The sequence below is a fragment of the Prosopis cineraria genome, unplaced genomic scaffold (genome assembly GCF_029017545.1).
Source record: "Prosopis cineraria cultivar Desert tree isolate PC_DT_omini unplaced genomic scaffold, ASM2901754v1 PC11, whole genome shotgun sequence".
NCBI classification, from domain to species: Eukaryota; Viridiplantae; Streptophyta; class Magnoliopsida; order Fabales; family Fabaceae; genus Prosopis; species Prosopis cineraria.
This window is the reverse complement of record NW_026555342.1, coordinates 38,631,420-38,653,506: the sequence shown is the minus strand read 5'-3', so window position 1 is coordinate 38,653,506 and position 22,087 is coordinate 38,631,420. Positions and strand designations below refer to the sequence as shown.

General features: G+C 33.7%; 1 protein-coding gene across 6 annotated transcripts; it reads left to right on the top strand.

Annotated features, from left to right (window-relative positions):
* Positions 1 to 500: 500 nt before the first annotated feature.
* On the top strand, positions 501 to 12,897 carry LOC129285565 (pentatricopeptide repeat-containing protein At5g55840). Of its 6 annotated transcripts, XM_054921301.1 has the most exons (11): positions 501 to 1,039; positions 2,160 to 2,199; positions 2,663 to 2,701; positions 5,743 to 5,869; positions 6,289 to 6,398; positions 6,509 to 10,093; positions 10,810 to 10,875; positions 10,967 to 11,133; positions 11,218 to 11,361; positions 11,804 to 11,875; positions 12,574 to 12,897. In XM_054921301.1, the coding sequence occupies exon 6, from the start codon at positions 6,547 to 6,549 to the stop codon at positions 9,799 to 9,801; it is 3,255 nt and encodes a 1,084-aa protein (XP_054777276.1). In that variant the 5' UTR covers positions 501 to 1,039; positions 2,160 to 2,199; positions 2,663 to 2,701; positions 5,743 to 5,869; positions 6,289 to 6,398; positions 6,509 to 6,546; the 3' UTR covers positions 9,802 to 10,093; positions 10,810 to 10,875; positions 10,967 to 11,133; positions 11,218 to 11,361; positions 11,804 to 11,875; positions 12,574 to 12,897. The 6 variants fall into 6 exon arrangements, with proteins under 6 accessions (XP_054777276.1, XP_054777279.1, XP_054777275.1 ...); XM_054921304.1 differs by lacking the exon at positions 2,663 to 2,701 and having other exon boundaries at positions 6,520 to 10,093; XM_054921300.1 differs by lacking the exon at positions 2,663 to 2,701.
* Positions 12,898 to 22,087: the final 9,190 nt, after the last annotated feature.

Below are 22,087 nucleotides of genomic sequence, written 5' to 3'. Positions count from 1 at the left end.
ATTACAAAGATATAAAAAGGCATGGAATGGTGCATTATGTGTAACCTTTGAATTCCTTCTATGCCATTCATGTGGACTTTAATGATAAATGAATTTTAAGAGTTATGAGTTATAGATATCCATAACATAATATTTATAACAAACATTAATTAAATTCCTAAGTTATATATAAATAATAGGATACAAATATTATTTTGACTCACATAAAATGCTAGAATATGATTTTGACCAATCACTATATCAGAACTTAATTGATAATAATTTTCTTATATAATATTTATTTATAATTTTATGAATTCTCTTTTATAAACTTTTATCATTTTTTATAATTTTTTATCAATTAATAATTAAAATTAATTTTTTAACCTCAGGCATTCTGTACATTATTTTTAAACATTGAAGGGGAAAATGGCAAATTTAGAATACTGAATGAATAACTTAGAAGTAAAAATGCCTTCAACACTTCCAAAAAAAAAAAAAAAGGTAAAATCGGAGCTAATTGATTTTTGGCCTCCCGTTCTTCGGCCGCTCCGAAGTCCCCATCTCCATTCTCACTCGGCCTCCACCACTTCCACTCCCCTCGAAGATTTTTGGCACGGAGCTTCCATCTTCCCGTCTGCGACCGCCATCCAAATCCACAATTCACTTCGCTTCACCCTTCATCGCTTCCTCCTGTTCCAGTTCGACAAGACGAGGACGACAAGTTCTCCGAGGTCTTCACTTCCCTTGGAGGGCTACATCTCTGAGGGATACATGGCGTATGAGATTGGAGAAGTTAAGTTATTTCCATCATATTAAGTGTTTTAACCCCAAAATCCCATTTCAATATATTTCATCCCAGTAGCTCTCACCTTTTTCTTAAACGCGACAAGGAAATTCTTTAGTAAATAGTATTTCAAAGAATCAACAGTTAACCTTGCAAATCAATTTCGGTTCCAAACCAATTAGATTCTAAATGGCGAGGCCTAATCAGGAAGCAATTGAGCCGTTCATGTGCATCACGGGCTTATCTGAAGTAATCACAAGGCAGAAACTCGAGGTTAACTCTTCTTTCATTCTTTTGTTAACGACAATTGTCTTCGAGTTTGATTTTAATTGAATATTGAAGAAAGAAGCAATGATAAATTAAGTTCATTTTTATTTATGATTTTTCTGCTGGATGCTGATTGGTCGTTGTTAAATTCTTGGGCATTGTGCAGGGAGTTAAGTTCTAGCATCGAGTTCAAACTCATAATGTTTTCTTGCTTGATTGCCTCCTTTGGTCCTTTTTCTAATTTAAACTCTTGTTTACGTGAGGCTGTACCTGTTGAAATAATTCATATAACTAAATAACATGTTCTTAGTTTCATTCGGATTAATTAACAATTCTTTTGTCTTTACTGATTGAGTGATCGTTGGTTTCCATGAATATAAGAAACAGAGTTTTGATGAATTTAAATCCTGGTTCTTATTATGCCATAACTTATTGCATTTTAAACTTGGAAAATTTTCTTCAGTTGCTATTGGAATTTTGATGAGTTTTGCTTTAATTTCTACTTCTACAATTTCCTAGAAGCTTTTAGCGGGTGCTTTCATGCATACATGGGTTTTAGATTGGGTTTTTTTAGTACGTTACATTCATCATGGATGATTTAACTGTGAGCTCTTTTAACTGCAATCTGGAGATGTCTATTGTCTAGGATGTATTATAATATTAGGAAAACATAAGTTAGCTGGAAAATTGAATTGAATTCAGGAGAACAAATACTTGGCTATATAAGGAAATTTTTGGATTTATGTTTTTTTAATCCAATTGTTATTTGCCAAAACAATTTTCTTACTGTTGTGATTGTGGTGGATTGTGAATTTAATTGGATTTGTGTCCCTTACTATTAATGTGAAGTTTGATACAACAACAAGAAGCTTTATCCCACTTGGTGGGGTCGGCTACATGGATTGTATGAGCTATTGTGATTTATCATATACCAAACTTTTAGAAATGTTGTTAGTTAAGGGATTTTGGTTGACAATTTTCAAAAGTTTTTTCTTTGGCCTTAATGATTTAGTCAATGAGATGGAGTATCTTTCATATCTTTTCCTTCATTAATTTTCATTTCACAAATTTGGTGTCTTCTATTGTGAAAAAATAAATGAGTTTATTTTGTGACTTGATTTTACAGCTTTCCGTGTGGCTACTACAAGATACATTGTTCAATACATGTAAGTGCTCTACCATTATCTTTAATTTATTACAAATAATGCAAGATTGAAAGTAGTATTGGGCTGAGACTAATAGGAATGAAGGAGGTTAAATACTGTTAATCCAACTTGGTTCTTGAATGAGATACCATATTTGTGTTCCCTTGCTCCAAACAGTTAAACGTCTGGGTTTTTTTTTTTTTTTTTTTTCAATTCAAACAATGTTCTCTTTTGTGTCGATTTAATGAACAAGAATGAAATTGATGCTTTGATGCAATCAAGGAATAACAAAATTGTATACTACTACTAAGGTTGATGATAGTTCTTTATCCCTTTGTCATATAGCCATGGCATGGCTTCAATAAATTTGTTCTTGAATCCTGTTACTATTTTTGGGTGCTTACTATCATTTGAATGAAGTGCCAGGAAGGATAATTGAATAATGAGATGATCTAAGTAATGATTTTGTGTTATTTGTATCTAGGAGTTACCTAGCATCATCCTTTTCCAAGGAATCAGCTTGGTACATTCCCGCATCACTTTATTTATTTTAAATAATTGTTTAGCTAATATTCTTCTTGTCTTGTGCATGAGTTTCTTGTTTAAAGATACAGAAAAGCACACACACACCAAATTAGAGATATAGTGTTGCAAGGGATCTCACCACTCAAGATTAAACCTTAGAGAGATACAAAGAAGAAACAAGAAGAACATAGTTATTTTAAGATAAAACCTTGTAACGCTCTAGCCACATCTAATGATGAGTCTTGAGTAGTGGTCTTAGTATCTTGCAACTACCCTCCAGTCGTTGGCAGAAAATAACATTTCTACTCTATTGAAAATTACTTAAACAATACGAGATAAGGATATTAAAAAGAAATACATTTTTTCATAAAATATACATTTTTTAGAATTTAGGAAAATAGCTATGTCCATTTTGTTTTTTGGTCAAAAAATAGCTATGTCCATACAATACTAAAAGTGCTACAACCCACATTTAATAATTCAGCAATTATACTGCAATAAAAAATTAAGCTATAATACCAAAGTTGAGACCACTTCTCAACATCTGACTGAGCTTGTTTTATATCTATCATCAACTTCAAATTGAAAATCCATCAAGCCCAAAAGAGGTTCTATTTCTTATTGACATTAAATCGATTATTTATTCACACTGTTTGTATGATTTTCTAACATGGATTTGGATGAAATGTTTGATATTGCCCTGTCTACTTAATTGAAATTTTATTTTTAAACCGGGAAATGGACAATTTTTTTGCTGGTTATTCAAATATTAAATATTATTTTCATATTTTTATTCTACATTGTTGAGAAATTCATGCTTAGGACTTGTACTTTTTATACATAGATAGTATACTGTTCATTGAGCGTCACGACTTTTTAAATACATTATTTTTTTGGTATTTGTGCAACCAAGACTTGTATTTGCAGTGTAGGGGGTCAGTTTGCACTTTATTGGCAAGTCCTGTAGTTGTTCATATGTCCTATGTTTCACTTTGAAACTATATTTTGATTTAATTGAAGTCAACATTAATTACACTAACCCAAACATGTAGTATCAAACCCTATTTGTGTATTTGTATTGATTTTGAGCCGTGTGGTACATGTGGGTGTTAGATATGGCAACAACACCTAAGGGGATGAATTGGGTGTTGAGAAAATTTTCGACTAATCTAATATTTTCACAATCAACTTTAGTGAAAACACAAACAGCAATAGCACACAAATACAGCTTTTACAAACTGAAGTTGAAGAACCAAGAGAGAGATCAAAATATAAATATATTGAATATAAAAGAGTTTAAGGGATAGAGATGCTGCACAAAGAGTTTTATCCTAATTTAACCCAATCCATGGGCCTACGTCTAGTCCTCAAGATTATCTTTGAGATTTTTCACTATTTCCACAAGCTCAAATATCTCACAACACTTGTGAGTCTTTCACACTCAAGAGAACACCTCTCTTAATAGCAAGGAAATCTCTCATTACTAAATTCACCTCCACAGAGAAAATCTCTTTTTTGTACAGCACAAAGGATAACAGCCCTTATTCACTTAAGAGTAAGTGGAAGGTGTTTTTTGATGAATTCTCATTCAAAGAGATGATAGGAAAGATTTAGCACATTTGAAGAACTCTTTTAGCACATTCGAAGAACTCTCTCAAAAGAGTTGATAATACAATGTAGCCCTATAAACTTGATGAGAGTTTTTCACAAATCTAACATAGATTTGATGAGAGAATGAATGCAGACATATTGATGCTTAGAAATATGTTTTCAAGAATGCTCGCGAACTAAGAATGATGTTAATAAGCTCACTTCATTGCCTACTAACTTACATGAGGTCATATATATATATTAATAAAGTTTTAGACCGTTGGAATAGTGAGTATAGTTGTTGGTGACATTTCAAGCGTGAAACAGACCCATTCACACGTGAAATGGAACCTGGCTAAGTCCTTAGTTTTATATATGATGTTTCAAGTGTGGAACTTAAGTACTTTCATGCATGATTTGGATGGTTGAAGTTTTAGTCTTCTTTGTGTGACAAATCAAGCGTGAATGCATCTAGCTCTCACGCATGAAAAGGATAGCAAAACTTCTCAACTTCTCTAGATGACAACTCACGTGTGAATGCATCAAGATTTCAAGCGTGAGATGGATAGCAAAAGCACCTAGCTTCTCTGGGTGACAAATTACGTTTGAAACAGTCTAATACAAACTTGATTTGGCTTGCTTGGTTTTAGGTTCTTTAAGATCAAATTTTAACCCAACTTGGGCATGAGCCATTTCACACATGGATTTGCCTAATTCCAGCATGAAATGTCAGTTGTGCAAAATGCAAGATGACACTTGGTGACAATTCAAGCATGAATGTAATGAGCATTCGAGCATGAATTAGAGCATAGAAGTATTTCCAAGACACTTCCTCACATAGATGCCAATTCAAACTTGAAACGACTCTCAGTGTAGTGTCTAACTTCTAAAGTCTAATTCAAGCGTGATTCAATTTGTTTCAAGCTTGATTGGTTCTACCAAGTCTTATTATGAACATAGGTACATTCTAAATGTTTGACACTTGAGATCAAAGGACTTATGAACCTAAGATTGATTTTAAAATGATGCATTCTTATCAATTTAATGACATGTAATTAAGCTTTCATAGTTTTCACATTAAATCTAGGATAAATAAATAAATAAACCTATTAAACTCAATCTGCTCTTGATCTTCATGCTTTTGGAGGTTTTGTCACTTCAATGGATCTTGAAATCTGCACGAGTAACAAACACATCTTCTCTTAGTTTTGTGATCATCAAAATACATGGTTCAACAATAAGGAACATAGCTCTTGAAAAATTCTATATTGATAGTTGGGTGGTTGTATTAACTAGGGAGGACCTATGTTTCAAAATAGGCTTAGTTAAAATATTTGGTGAAAACCTATTTTCATATGGGAATTTTCTTTGTTATGGCTTTATTACCATTGGTTCTTTAGGCTTATAAGTATGCAAACTGAATTGTATGTTACGTTCATCTACCTCCAGGTTTGGGGCGTGATAACATGGCTCTTAAAAACTTCTGCTGAAAAATGTAATAGCTCTGCTGCGGTTGAGATTGCTCAGCCAACAAAGCTCTTGAAATTCATTGACAGGGATTCCAGTCCTAAATCAGGTAATACCTGATCCATTTCAAGTCTTGGAGAAATAATATGAGTTTGAAACAAGCTATCAATGTCTTAGATAAAAGTAGTAGCCTTGAGAAGGTTGATCGGTCAAGTTCTCACATCAAATTCAGTTATGCTAGACTTTTTGTATTTATTGGACTAAAGATCTAATTTTCAAAGACAAGGAGGACAAACGGTTCCACCATAGCATAATTTTTTTTTTTTTGGGGGAATTTTTATAGCCTATGTGTATATATTTTGGAAGCCAGTTTATTGAATCTGAATTTTGTGTGGTAGCATTTGACAAATTAATTACCATGTAATGAAAATTATGTAGGATTTTTGTCATTAATGAGATTTTAAAGCAGGTTACTAGATGACTGGTGATCCTAATACTGTGACTGATGGCAGCTTCATTTATTGTCAGATAGTATGATTGATGTCTTTATACTGGTTCAAATAGATGAACCATCTTTAAATTATTCAACCTGTGAGTGGGGAGGCCAAGTATCTACAAGTAATTCTTTTTGAATCAACGTAAGTTCCATTGCCCCTTTATCTCTTTCACTGATCACATTTATGATTATGATTCCTGTAAATCAATCTCTTTCTGAACATGATTTTTCGCTTTTTCATTCCATTGTCAGCATCAAACTAGTACCTTCTGGGCTCAACAGTTTCAGATATGGAGAAGAGCGTGTATACAATTTTGACTATAGACCGTTGGGAGTCACTGAATTTTATGAAATACAGATTGGCTTCACTTAGGCCTGTTCATGGAAGGTTAGCTTTGAAATTTCTTAAATGGGTCATCAAGCAACCTGGTTTGGAGCTCAATCACGTTACCCATATAATGTGCACTACAGCGCACACACTGGCTAGAGCTCGAATGTACAACTTCGCCAAATCAATCTTAAAACAACTTTTACAAATGCGCATTGGTTCAAACTCTGTTTTTTATGCCCTGATGAAGACGTACCCCTTTTGCAATTCTAGTCCAGCTGTTTTTGACCTCCTAATTAGAGTTTGTTTACGAGAAGGGATGGTTGGGGATGCTGTATATACTTTCAAATTGATGGGACTACAGGGATTGAAGCCATCAATATCCACTTGCAACATGGTGCTAGGGTCATTGGTAAAAGACCAGAAAGTTGAGTTGTTTTGGTCCCTTTTCAAAGAAATGCTAGCCAATAGGTTTTGTCCCAATGTTGCTACCTTGAACATACTGTTAAATGTCTTATGTGAAGAAGGGAAGCTTAAGAGTGCTGGTTATCTGTTAAGGAAAATGGAAGACTCTGGTTATTTTCCAACTGTAGTCACGTATAATACTCTTCTGAATTGGTATTGCAAGAAAGGTAGGTATAGAGTGGCATCTGAACTGATTGACCGTATGGCCTCAAAGGGCATCATAGCAGATGTTTGTACATATAATGTTTTCATTGATAGTTTGTGTAGGGATGGAAGAAGTGCTAAAGGTTATTTATTATTGAAAAGGATGAGAATGAAAGATGTATATCCTAATGATATTACTTATAATACACTCATTAATGGTTTTGTTAAAGAGGGGAAGACTGGAGTTGCTGCTCATGTTTTTGATGAGATGACATCGCTTAACCTATCACCAAACTCTATCACTTACAATATTTTGATTGATGGGCATTGTAGTGAGGGCAATATTGGTGAAGCGTTGAGACTTTTAGATTTGATGGAATCACATGGTCTACAACCTAATGAAATGACTTATGGAGCACTTTTGAAAGGACTATCCAGGCATGCTGAATTTGACTTAGTTTTTAGGATTCTTGAGAGAATGAGGTTGAATGGGTTGACACCAAGTTGTATTAGTTATACTACAATTATTGATGGGATGTGTAAGAATGGCTTACTAGATGAAGCTGTGCTGTTGCTAAATAATATTTTAAAAGATTCTATAGGCCCTGATGTTGTCACATTTTCAGTGCTCATAAATGGGTTTTTCAAGGCGGGGAAGATAAATAATGCAAAGGAGATCTTGTGTAAAATGTATAAGGCAGGACTTGTTCCAAACCGCATTTTGTACTCAACATTAATATATAACTATTGCAAGATGGGGAGCATAAAAGAGGCTTTAAATGTTTATGCAGTGATGAATTGCAAAGGTCATGTTGCAGATCACTTTACATGTAATGTGTTGGTTGCCACTCTTTGTAGAAGTGGAAAAGTTCAGGAGGCAGAATATTTTATGCATCACATGAGCAGGATGGGTCTTGATCCCAACGCCATTACTCTTGATTGTATCATAAATGGTTATGCCAATTTGGGTGATGCGTTAAAAGCCTTTTCTTTGTTAGATGAAATGATTACTATTGGCCATTTCCCAAGTCATTTTACATTTGGGAGTCTGTTGAAAGGACTTTGCATTGGTGGACATATAAATGAGGCGAAAAAACTCTTGCATAGACTTCACCGCCAACCTTCTGCCATTGATAATGTTTCTTACAATACATTACTTGCTGGGATGTGTCGATCTGGAAATCTGTTGGATGCAGTTGATCTTTTAAATGAGATGATTATGAATAATTTGCTTCCTGACAATTACACATACACTAGTCTTATTGCTGGGCTATGCAAGAAGGGTAAATTGGTTGCTGCACTCATTTTGTCAGGAAAAGCAATGGAAAAAGGATTGCTATCACCAAATCCTGCTGTATACACTGTATTAGTCTCTGGCTTACTTAAGGCAGGTCACTCGAGAGCTGCTTTGTTTACTTTTGAAGAGATACTGAACAAAGGTGTTGGGCTTGATACTATTGCATTCAATGTGCTTTTGGATCATTATTCAAGGAGAGGACAGATGGTTAGGGCAAATAATGTCCTTTCAAACATGAGGAGCAGAAGTTTATCTTTCAATTTGGCTACTTACAACATTCTTCTGCATGGATATGCCAAGAGGCATGCCATGACAAATTGTTTGAGGATATATAAAGACATGATTAGACGTGGTTTTGTAGCAGATAGGTTAACATGTCATTCTCTTATTCTTTGCATGTCTGAAGCATGGGAAGTTGCTGTGAAATTTTTGAAAAGCATGATGATTGATGGTTTAGTAGCTGATATTTATACATTTAACATGCTTATTACCAAGTTATGTGGAAAGGATGAGATAAAAATGGCATTTGATGTGGTAGATCTTATGGATAGGTTGGGAGTTATTTGTAATGTTGATACATACAATGCCCTTTTCAGTGGACTAGTTAGAGCTTCTGCTTTTAAGGAAGCCCATCTTATTCTGCATTCCTTGTTGGAAATTGGATACGTTCCTTCATGTAGACAATATATCACTTTAATAAAGGGCATGTGTAGAGTGGGAAATGTACAGGAAGCAATGAGGCTAAAAGATGAGATGAAAACGCTTGGTGTCTGCTCTTGTGATGTTGCTGAGAGTGCAATCATTAGAGGGCTTGCATCCTGCGGGAATATTGAAAATGCCATTCTAGTTCTTGATTTCATGATCCGCAATCAGTTGATTCCAACTGTTGCTACTTTCACTACTTTAATGCACATTTGTTTCAAAGAAGGTGATCTTAATAAGATTTTATACTTGAGAAGTATAATGGTGTGCTGTGGTGTGAAGCTTGATGTAGCTGCCTACAACGTTCTTATTTCTGGCTTTTGTGCTAATGGTGATGTTATGGCTGCTTTCAAACTTTATGAAGAAATGAAGCGAAGGCATCTTTGGCCTAATTCCTCAATTTACACAGTTCTTATTAGTTCTGCTTGTGATGGAACTTTTAATGTTGAAAAGGAAAAGCTTTTAGAGGATTTACAAGCTAGGGGATTGGTACCTCTGGATTGGTCTGGAGGCACAGATCAAATGAATGAGTTATTGACGATTGCCCGGACAAAGTTGAATTTCTTGAGGCAGAATAGAGGGAGAAAACGAGGAGTGCCTAAGCATTAAGAAACAATCTGCTTGATCCATCATATGCAGCTTTTCCTTGATCAAGAATGCAAAATGACAGAGGAGGATGAGATGATAGTTTCATGACTCAAGCCAGATATCATACTGCTGATATGTTTTCTATTAAATTAATCTCTGGATTATCCTGCTGATTTACAGCTTGGAAGGCTCCTCATATATAGCAGCCACAAGGTTTGAATTATTTCATTTGGTTGGGATTGGTCTACAGCTGCTGGAGGGCAGACTAGCAATCTTAAGCTGGTGGATTCTTATTTAGAGATGCCTAATGCAGGTAATTACTGTGATTCATTAATTTTATGTTAATTGTCAAAATGAGGCTATTGATGCTATAGTGACTGACCACACTTTTTGCACTGGTTGCATATGTATGCTTTCTAGTCATAAATTCCCAAAATATGCAATACTGCTGCAGTAGATAATGATCTGTGTTCTCTCCCAATTTTTGGTACAACATGGATTTCATGTTTGGGCTCTAAGTTACTGATGGGCAGGCCTACTTGTTTGTGTGGCAAGGTTTAGTGGAGGGGAAAGGTGAGTCATAAGCTGAAGGGTCCTGCCCAACAAGCAGAGAAGGATAAACCGGAGTTTGAAGTAAAAGATGAGAGCAGAATCAAGAATAAGTAATTGCTCTGACAGTGTCAGAGTGGGTGTGGGTAAAATGTGGTTGTATGTGTAGGCTTGTGGGAGATAAGTGTCTCATTCCCTTGCATTATCAGTGTTCCATTTTCAGTATTGTTTGAGTGTTTCCGAGCACTGTTTCAGTGTGTTTACATTTCACTGCTGCAGTAAATCCTTTATATTTTCCCTTTTTCTATAGATATAGAGGATTATTGAATATTAATGCCAAAAGTTTGCAGTTCTTGAAACTTGTATCTCATGCAAATATGATGATATGTTGCATGTAATTTTTTGTGATTTTCTTTATTCACAGTACTTCAAATTCTTTGGAAGTAATTTGATCAGTTCTGGCTTTTTATTCCTGATCAGCTCCCAAGAGACCACGCAGAGTCTGAGTCATTATCAGGGACACAGCCATCTCCATAGCAGCCACAGGTTTAAATTTGCTTGATTACAATAGTCACAAATTCCACTTTTGAAGATTTAATTGTAAAGGAGATTGATGCATGTGATTCCGCTACCCTAGTGAAACTTTAGGAGTTAAGCTCAGGACAAAGTGCAGTTGAAGAGTCTTAGTGAGAGCAGCTCCATTACAGAAGCTATGGGAAAGATATGTTGGAGTAATGCTCGATGCCCATATTACTTCTTTATGAGTACAAATAGGGGAGAGGGCTTTAGAAGTTCTATGAACTGGTATGCATTGAGACTCCTTTCTTCATCATGATCTTAGTTGTTTCATTGATTACATCTATTTATAATTTGTTTGTTTCGTTATAGATTTTGGTCACCACTTTCAGAGAAGCTGCTGGCATTTATCATCACCTGACACTTGATGTTCATTCCAGCTGACAGCCTGTGTGGGAACCAGAAAGGCCACCAAAGCTATTGCTTATATGCCTCATTTGTTTGGCTAAAGCACAGGTTGGTGTTATTGCTGCCGCTTTTGTTATTGTTTTTTGCCTTATAAATTGCCGAGCCATACCATGAAACTTGGTGACTCACATCATTTTGTGGAGTCGTTTATTGAAATTTGTCAGTTACATTATTGAAATCTAAAAAAAAGTGTCAAAAAGGGGCTATCGAATACGAAACTAAGGTTTTGTAACTAATATGAAGTTGAATGGTTAAGCTTTAAGGATTTAGGCTCAAACTAGCCTAAAAATTATTCAAAATTGAGAAATTGATTGAATAAATGTATTAGGGGGTTGTTATGGTCATTTGAGTGGCCTATAGGGTCAATGACTATAGATAGTGGATAAATGAATTAAAAAGGGGTTCTAATTGAATGTGTGAGGGATTTGGTTTAGCTAAATCAATACTTATGTAAAATGGAGGATTGATTAAGAGATACCGTGTTGTATAGATTAAGCACTTGTGGAGTTGCTCGTGAGAATCTACGCCCTTGGGAGCTTAGTGTGGTTGGTAAGGGTTAAAGGTAACTGAAATAACCTTTTTACTTGTTTGTTTGTAAAATTGTTTATAAGTATTTTTATATAACTATGTGCATTGTGTTGTGTACTAATAGAGTAGTAGCATTGTGAAAGAATCACAAATATGCATGCGGGTGTGAGTATTTATTGAAACGAACGAGGTGACATGTGCATTGATATGAATAGCATCCATGAGTATACCCTAGTTTATGATAAGGGGACGCAGCCTTATCGTGAAGAGGTCCGAGAAGTTTTGATGATTTAGAGTGTAAAACTTAACTCTGCCAGGATGGACCTAGGAGAATTCTGATGATCTAGAGCATAGAGCTTGATTCTGTCATGACAGGCCTAGGATAAGGAATAATCCACGAGGTTACCCTAGACTAGGGTAGGGGGTTGTGGTCCTACTCTATATATGCGAAGAGGATTATCTGGTCTGAGTAGAGGTATGGTGGGCTTTGTTCCATGTGACTGGAAGTCCTAGTATGAGCATAGAGATTACTCTGCTAAGTGGAACCAAGAATGCATTAGCGTGAGCATGATGAGATTGATGAGAATGAATTTCTGTATATACATATGATATTGCTTTTACTGAAACACATGTTATTTTATCTCTTGATTATGATTTTGCTTACTAATTTATAATTGGGATTACTTTTGAGTTATTGGAATGTATCTCTCACTCCGTTACTTTTGAATACAGGTGAAGAGAGCACGAGAAGGTCGAGAAAGGAAGCGAGGAAAGAATAGCTTCATTTAGTAGTGGTATGACTATCATTGAGTGAAATAAATGTATAATATGTTAAAGTATGAGTTACCAACTAGGATGTATAAGTGGATGTGTATATGAATTGTGTTGTGAAAAATTGCTTGTATTTATATATATGATATTGCATCTCACTGAAGGTGCCCCAGTAGTGGGTACGTGAGTAGGCCTGGATGCTATTCAAGCAAGTGTATGTCATTATGTAATTTGTTTTATTTGTATATTTATGTGTTGAATGTGAAATTGATTTTGAATTGTGTATATATGTGAGAACTTGACACAAATGGTGAGGCAGAGCTGCATTTGAAAGAGTCAAGTATAATTGTAATTCTTGATCATATGGTGAGGCAGGGCCCCATATGTAAGAGTCGAATGATTAAAAGTGGAATAAGTCTATGTGAATATGTATTGTATGTATTGTGCCTCGTATAAGTTCATAAGTGTGTAATGTGGCATTGAGAGGTCAAATTGAGTATATGATGTGTTATATATGGTATAAGGTGCTAATTCGGTGTATATGGTCCTTTTTGAACTGGTTTAAGACCCGAAGTGGTCTAATGGGACAATGAATGAGAATTGAATACTTAATGTGCAAGTTTTTGAAAGACTAGTGATTTTTGCACCCGGGTGTTCAATTTTAGATTAGACAGTCAGATTGAGTTCAAACTTATCTCATTACTTAGAATATGTTATAAGCCTCATGTGGACATTTGAATCACTCTAATTGGACGTTGGATGTTGAAATGGTGCGTGGCGAAAGTTTGCTATTTGAACTATCATAATTTGTTGTCATATATACCGCAGCATATGGCACAGACAGAGGCAAGGCACATTACTCTATACACATGCCGCGGTGCATAGTGGTATAAGCTGTGGCGTATAGCATGTTCCATAGAAAAGGATTTGTGCCTTTGGGTCTTAAATTGTGTATTTGCATTGCATTGGCCCTTTTATTTAAATATATGTTTTATGAAGTTAAAATCCCATAATTTGAAAACAAATAAGGAGCTATTACTCTGATATTGATTTGTAATTGTATTGTTTTATGTGTAATTGTGAATGGTTAAATTCGAATTGAGTAGAGACTTTACATAAACAACCTAGAGTCAAGGTTATAGGGTTAGTACTTGCAAAATTATTGTTGCAAGGTGACTAACCCTTAATGCTTCTTGGAGTACTCCATGCATTAGAAATTAGATGAAATCTTGTGAATGTTATTTCCTTAATTAAGTGCTAAATAAATGTCATTCTTTCATGATTTTGACATTGTTATAGAAAAAAAAAATCATCATTTGAAATTCTTTTGCAATTGGCACACACTAACATTTATGGATCCATGAGTGTGAGGGTTAGACATAGAGTATGATATTTTATTATCTTTATCAATTATTTCTCATGATATGGCATATTTACTTGATTTCTCACAAATTTGAGCTCTTAAAATTAGAAAAATACCTTAAAATTGTAGAGAACTAATTAAATCATAAGATCAAGACTACCAATTTCATTGTTAGGTCCTTGATATGGTTAGGTCTATAATGGTACAAGCAAACCTATAAATTTCATATTGGGGGGATGCACTAATGACAGTTGCTTTCATACTTAACTGTGTACCCTCCAAATTTGTCATAAGCACACCTTATGAACTATGGACATGCCACAAACTAGACTTAACTTTTCTAAGACCATAAGGATCAACAGCATATGTCCATGATTCTTCCCATAAACACGGGAAGTTAAGCCCTAGAGGGAAGAACTGTATCTTAGTAAGATACTTTAAACACTCAAAGGGTTATGTTTTCGTTGGTGAACATGATGATGATGGCTTAATGATTGAGGTTGAATCAAGGGACACGATGTTCTTAGAAATTGAATTCCCTAATAAGGGAGAGATTGACTAATAACAAAATCTTTATGAAACTGATGATCGATCCAATGTAGACTAGTGAATATTCCCTAGTCTATTGATTTGAGTAGCAGAAATAAGCCTTTTTCACATGAAAATCTCACTCAAATATAAAAAGAGAATCTTGAAACTAACCTACGTTAGAGAAGTAGAAGGGGCAAAGCTTTGAGAAGATGATTCTCAATTGAAGGAGTAGCCTTCGTCATTAGTCTAGATGGCAATAATGAAGATCTTATGAGCGTCAAAGAAGCACTGATAAGACTTGCTAATTAAAATTGGCAAAAGACCATACAAGAGGAAATAGATTCCAATTTAATGCAATTGGGAGTTGGTTGACCTACCAATCCAAAAGGTAATTAAGAGCAAGTAGGTTCTCAAATACAAAAGAAATGTGGATGGATTGATTGACAAACCAAATTTTGTTTGGTGGCTAAAGGGTACACTAACATGAAGGTGTAGACTATGAGGACACTTTCTCACTAGTGTGCATTTTAACGCACTTAGGTTAATCATAGATATGATAGTAAGTTTAGATTTGGAATTACATCAGATGGATATAAAGATCATTTTCTTTAATGGAAAACTAAATGAGGAAATTGATAACTATCATTTATTCATATCATTTTCATATTATTTTCCCTAGGTTTTGACACTTTTTAAGGGTAATTAAGCATTTTAGATCATCTGGGAAGCTTTTTGTAATTTCTAGTACTTTTGGAGCAAAAGTTAAAAATTTTGAAAGTTTAAGGGCAAATTGTAATTTTTGAAAAATAGAAAAATTCATCATTTGCTAAAATTTAGTTCTTCATTAATCCCATGAGTTTAATTTGAGTTAATTCAACTTAATTTGTGAGTTATTTATTAAAACATCTTTTAAAGTGAACACTTTTTGTACTTTAATTGTAGCTTCAATGAACTTTGGAAGGGTACAAGGTTTAGTTTTTGTAATTAAAAAATCCTAGGAAATTTCTCATAACTAAATTTATCTCCTAATATTCTATTTAATCACTTTAATTCATTTCATCACATTTTCATAATTTAACCTTAAATTGGATAAATTTATAAGACATAGAATTATTTGTGACATAACTTGCTATTTAATGAGCTCATTATATGTTTCAAGCCATGGGAAGCACTTGGATGATGATGGCAGCCCCTTGAATGAAATTTGGTCCCTCGGATGAGCTATTTTGATCATCAAAAGGTCACAAATAATTGATGAAATCTTAAGAAAGCTCAAGGATATTTATGACAATTCTATCTTCCAAAATTAATTCCCTTTTTTTTTATTTTTGCTATGCATTTTTCCATCATCCCCATCATATTATTTTTGAAATTCTCCTTCCATTTTTAGATTATTAGTTGTCTTCCATTTTCATTTACTACCATTTAAATAATTCATTCCTAAAATTCATGGCCATACATGAAACACCATATGAAAGGATCATTAGATGCACACAAGGCTCACATCACTTTAAAGTACTTGGTGGGCATGATTCCTAGCCATTATATTAATCTAAATAAGCTTCAAACATTCCAAGATAATCAAAATTTCAAGCTCCACAACCACAGTTCCTTCATTCACATTTTTCACTCATCTTTCACCTTCATTCCACCACTTCTCCACCTTAAAACCCTCCATTTCACCATCCAAACCCACCATTGAAATCCCTTAATAATCCACACCATAACCCATTAAAAGAATCCATCATCCACTCCATTCCATCTTAGCCAAATCTCAAGGTCTTTATCCATGGTAGTTTCTAAAGTTGGTCAACAAGGAGAAGCTATGAGGATGCTAATGAGGAGTGGCTAGGCTTGTCTTCTTTTTCTAGGATGCATGGATGAACTCTCTTTGAGCTTGTGGATTTTGAGAGTTTTTCTTATCTCTTACCTCTTATTTAATTCCTTGAATTTTGATGCTTATGACATTGTAGTGATAATGGTTGTTGGAATTAAACTTTATGATACTTAGTTGAGTATTATATGAGGTTATCATATTGTTTATTTGCCAATTGAGGTGTTGTCATAGTGATTTTGGTGCTGTCCAAATCTTTATTTTATTTAATCTCTTATTGCATTTAATTTCTAGTTGCCTTTTATAAGTTTGTGAGTCACAGTTGTGCATTAAGCACACTTGGAGTTGGCTAATCATTTTCTTAATCAATTTGAGGTCTCATTTGGTTAAAGCAAGGGCTGGAATTGGAAATTAGCTTCATAATCAATTGGTTATTTTTAAGCATAATTAGTTTTAAGGGTTAATTTAGGGTCCTAATTAATCAAAAGAACCTATGAGTGTTAAATTCTTAGTGGTTATTAGGATGACTTTAAAACTAATTAGGGTTAAGAGAAAATTAATTAGATAAAGCAAGGATAAGAGAGAGAGTTCATGTGCCTAGGAAGATTATCAATTTGTATTTTAATCACACATTTCAACCATTTTCCAAATCTGTCTAAAATCTTGAAAATACCAAAAAAAATAGTTTTAATTTAATCTTTGCTTCTTTAATTCCTAATCAATCAAATCTAATCAAATTATTACTTTTCTTGGTAGATTTAAATAATTAAGTGTTAATTTTTAATTAACTCCATTAGAAATTCGACCTAGGTTGCTCCCTAAACACATTAGGATATTTCTTAGTTTAATTTGGGTGCTTAAGCAACTAGTGCACATCAGACATCTTTATGAAAAAAATTTGGAAGGCTTCATATAGAAGGGTAAAGAGCACAAAATGTGCAGACTCCTTTGATTCACATATGGGTTAAAGCAATGATATAGGAAATGGAACTTGAGGTTTTACAAATTAGTAAACTTATTCAACTTCAAGATGATTGAAGAAGACCATTACGTGTATATTAAGTGGCTTGGTGGTGAATTTGTCATATTATCTCTATATGTTGACAACATATTATTAACCGATACTAGCCTTAAGGTAGTTAAATTAAGAATTAGTTATCCTTGAACTTTAAAATGAAAGATATGGGCATAGCAAAGTATATCCTAAGAGTTAAGATAAACAAAAATTGCTCAAGGAAACATTTGTCTTTGTTATAGAAGACTTACACAAGCAAAATCCTTAAGCTTTTCAACACGAGAGACTGCAAACCTATGGACATTCCTATAGTCAAAGGTCATAATCTAAGTGACGAAATGCTTTCCATTAAGGAATTTGACATTGAATGCATGAAAAGAGTCCTATACTCAAGTACAGTCGGCAGCCTGATGTATGCAATGATGTGTACTTTATCGAATATTTTTATGCGGTTAGACTTGTGTGCTATTTCTAGTCTAACCCAGGAATCAACTACTAGGAAGTTGTGAAGAACGAGATACCTTAAAGGCACTATAGACTATGAGTTGTGTTTTCAAGGCATTTGGAAAAGTTAAATAGATGTTGGCTAGACAGGAAATGTAGATTAGTAACATTCAACTTCAAGATGTGCATTCCTATTGAATGACAGAGCCATCTCCTAGAGAAATAAGGAATAGATATGTGTGTCTTTGCCCTTTATAGAATCATAGTACGTAGCATACTCTTTTATAGTACAAGAAGCCGTATGGCTCAACATATTCCTAGAACAACTAGGAATAAACCATAGGGAAAAAAAGGTCTGATCCCAATGCACTGCGATAATCAAGATGTCATAGCTTATGTTAAGGACCTTAAGTATCACAATAGGAATAAACACATAGACATCAAGGATTTAGAACCCAAGAAGCACCTAGCTCTTGAGCCCTAACTCCATCGACACCCATAAAGGAAGACCAATCTTTTAATAATCTCAATCTTTTTAAGCACTCAAAAAGCACAAAAAAGCTCTCACAATATGTGAATAATTCAAAAATTATATTAAACTTGTCCTTAAAACCAATAACATAAGGTCTATATATAAGAAACTAAATGAAAACCCTCACCCTAAAAGGAAGGAGGTGGATGGCACCACCTATGGAAAAGAATTAGCAAAGTTAACAAAAATCACAACAGAAATGAAATCTAGAAACTGTCCTAGATGATGATACCTTTTAGGATCCTACCTAAAATATAATAACTTAAATTGCAAGTTTGCAATTCCAAAGATTAAGGAAATCACTAAAGATATTAGAAATAAATTTCTAAATGAAAATAGGAAAGTAATAACAAAGGAAACTAATCTAGCAATCAATGCTTACTTAACTAGTCAAAGATCCAATCTTACACTCCAAGTTTGCATGTGAAAAATCTTCTTGGATGCTCTAAAGGGTGAAGATGGAACCTTGGGCCTCTTCATTAGGCATGAGCTTGGCTTTAATAAAGTCTTGAATCAATCTATTAAGAGCTTCTTTCATAGCTTTAGTCCTAACCCTGGTCATTGGGCCTCTAATAATCCTTGAGCATACCCTTCTTAATATGTTTGGCTTGGACTTCTCCTTCTTGGACCTCATATACACCTCCTTGCTCTTTAGCTGCATCAATTAGATTGAGCTATTAATATTTAAAATATAATTTATAAATTTTGGATGAATGTTTATGAAAAATAATATTTAAATTATTAAATATTGAAATATTTAATATTTTAACAATATTTATTAAATTTTATTTTAATAAGACTTTAGGGAATTCTTGAAAAAAGATTTTAGGGTGTCCAGTGCTCTTAGAAAAAAAGTTCAAGGGTAAATTAACACCTATCACACAAGTCGCAAACAAAATTATGTCAATTGGAGCAGTGGTAGCAAGACTGGAAGGGTTTACAGGAGTAGTGGCAGCAAGACCCTACTCATTCATGTTAAGATTGGAAGTGGCACTGGGAAGATTGTTCAATAGGTCCTCATGCTCAATGTCAACGGGAGCAACGTCAACTGAAGCAGTGGCAGTAGGAGTTATGTTAATTGGAGCAGAGGTAGCGAGAGTAAGGTCTACAAGAGTAGTGGCAATAGAAGCGACTTTACATCTCTTTGGAGCTATTTTTTGAGCCATTTACCTGTCACACAAGTTGCAAACAAAATTAATTGATTGAAACACAAATAGCATAAATAATTAAAGCATACAAGCTAATTCACAAGCAAAATTAATTGATTGAAACACAAATAGCTTAAATAATTAAAACATACAAGCTAAGTCACAAACAAAATTAATTGATTGAAACACAAATAGCATTAATAACTAACACATGTTTAAGTTGGTCTTTCTCTTTTCTTTGTCTCCTTTTGAACCTTCTAAAACTTGGTAGCTTAGTTTAATTTCTTAATATTGTCTTTTATTATTTTTCCCTTTTTGAAATCCAAATTCCATCTTTGTGATAACTTCTAATATAGTTAGTGCCATCTTTGATAACATTACATTTAAGTGCCTTCCCTTTAAATGGATCATCCTCAATTGTAGTATCTAATGGATTGATGGCCTCTCTAAATTCTTTATTTGACAATAACATGATCAACCAACCTGGTAAAATAAGATCAATGACATAAAACACTTGCCTAGCTTGTGATGCAAAAATGAAAGGCTTGGTCTTGCAGCCTAGCATATTTAAATTCACATGTGTGAACCCTAAATTATCATCTGTGTGAAGACACTCTCAACTCCTATATGTGCTTAATAACTCCAAAGTATGACATTCTTACATACATGGAATTTTTGTCTTTAGTACTTGATACACACATCGCTTCACCAATCACAGTTACACCACTATTTTGCATTGTACTTATTTCATCCTGCTCTTTAGTGTAAAATGTGAAGCCATTGATTACATAACTAATATAAGAAAGGACTTGTATGTTTGGACCCTTAGACAAGCATTTAACCCTTTCTGGTATCAAATTTTTATCAGTATTATACTTGGCAACAATGTGCACCTTCAACTAATGTCTAAAGTGCTTGTTGTGAAGTTTTGCAATTGCAGTGTCATTTCTATTAGAAATTGCGCCCTAGGGCCAATCATTGTACTATGCACATTATTATTTAATGAATTTCTTTTTTGTTATCATATTAATTGTATGTTCAATATGATAACTATGTCCTTGGACAAACTATAGTGATTGTCCTAAATGCCCATGATCGGTCTGTTGGAAATTGTGCCTTAGGGCCAATCATTGTATTATGCACATTATTATTTAATAAATTTCTCTTTTGTTATCGTAACAATTGCATGTTCAGTATGATAAATGTATCCCTGGACAAACTATAGTGATTGTTCTAAATGTCTCTGGTCGGTTATCTTTGAGGGATCATAGATAAAACAAGACTGGTATGACTTTGATTAATTATAGAGATACAAATTAAAGTCATAGGCACTTGAACGAGTACAAGGTACTGGACCGACCCGCTATGAGAAAGCTACATGGTACAAGTCATAAGCTTATCTCATATGTAACTATATCACTAAGCTCTTTGACTTGAGATCATCATGGATTCTTACATGATGACCACAGAACTTTGACCTAGTCAAAAGTCACCTTTGATCGAGTGATCATAAAGGCTATGATTGAGTTTAGTGATATTCATGCAGAGGAATATAAGTGGACAAGATGGAATTTGTCCCTCACATTAAGTGAGAGATATTACTGAGCTCCTCGATGAGTAAGACTGAGAAAATGTATGGCCATACTACAATGGAAAGGGTTTTGCCATTGCTATTGTCAATCTACTCAGAGATTGAAAAAGTAATGGTCAGGTAAAGGAGAATGAGAATTCCATGTCTCATACTTGACCGAAATATTGCATGACAAAAGGGATGTGATAAGGTTGCATGATAGGTTACATTGGATCATCGATCCCCATGTGAATTGGGTAGTTTTAATGTCTTGCTAGAGGTCACTTGTAACTTATGGGCTAATAGTGTAATTAGCCCACTGCCAATTTCATATGGGCCTACAGGGTCGCACACAAAAACGGCCCAACTCGAGCTATAATGTCCAAGTTCGTTGAATCTGGAATATGTCTAGATTCAATAAATGTAATATAGGGTGAATGAATTATATATATATATATATATTTGAATATTTATTTGATAAATATATATATATATATATATTATATGAAATATAAAAAATTCAAAATATAATTATATATATGTATGTATATATATATATATATATTTGATATATATATATATATGATATATAAAATTAAATATAGATAATATAATATATATATATATATATATATTTTGAAATATATATGTATATATATAAAATAATATGTATATGTGATATATATTATCTTATCTTATCTTATCTTATCTTATCTTATCTTATCTTATCTTATGTTAGTTTTAAATTTAATTTTATATGATAGATTAAATTTAATAACTAACATGATAAGAGAGAATATCATGTCAGTTTTATAATTTGAATTTATAAGATAAATTCAAATTAAATATGATATTATAGATTAAATTTATAAGATAAATTTAATTAAATTTTTGTGAGCTTTTAAGTAAAAGACAAAGACCCTTATCGATATACTATATATAGATAAGGACGTCCTTATAACGGTACAGATAGAGTTAGAAAAGTTCTGATGGCAAAAACACTCTGAGAGTCACGAAACACCCTATAGAAAGGAAAAT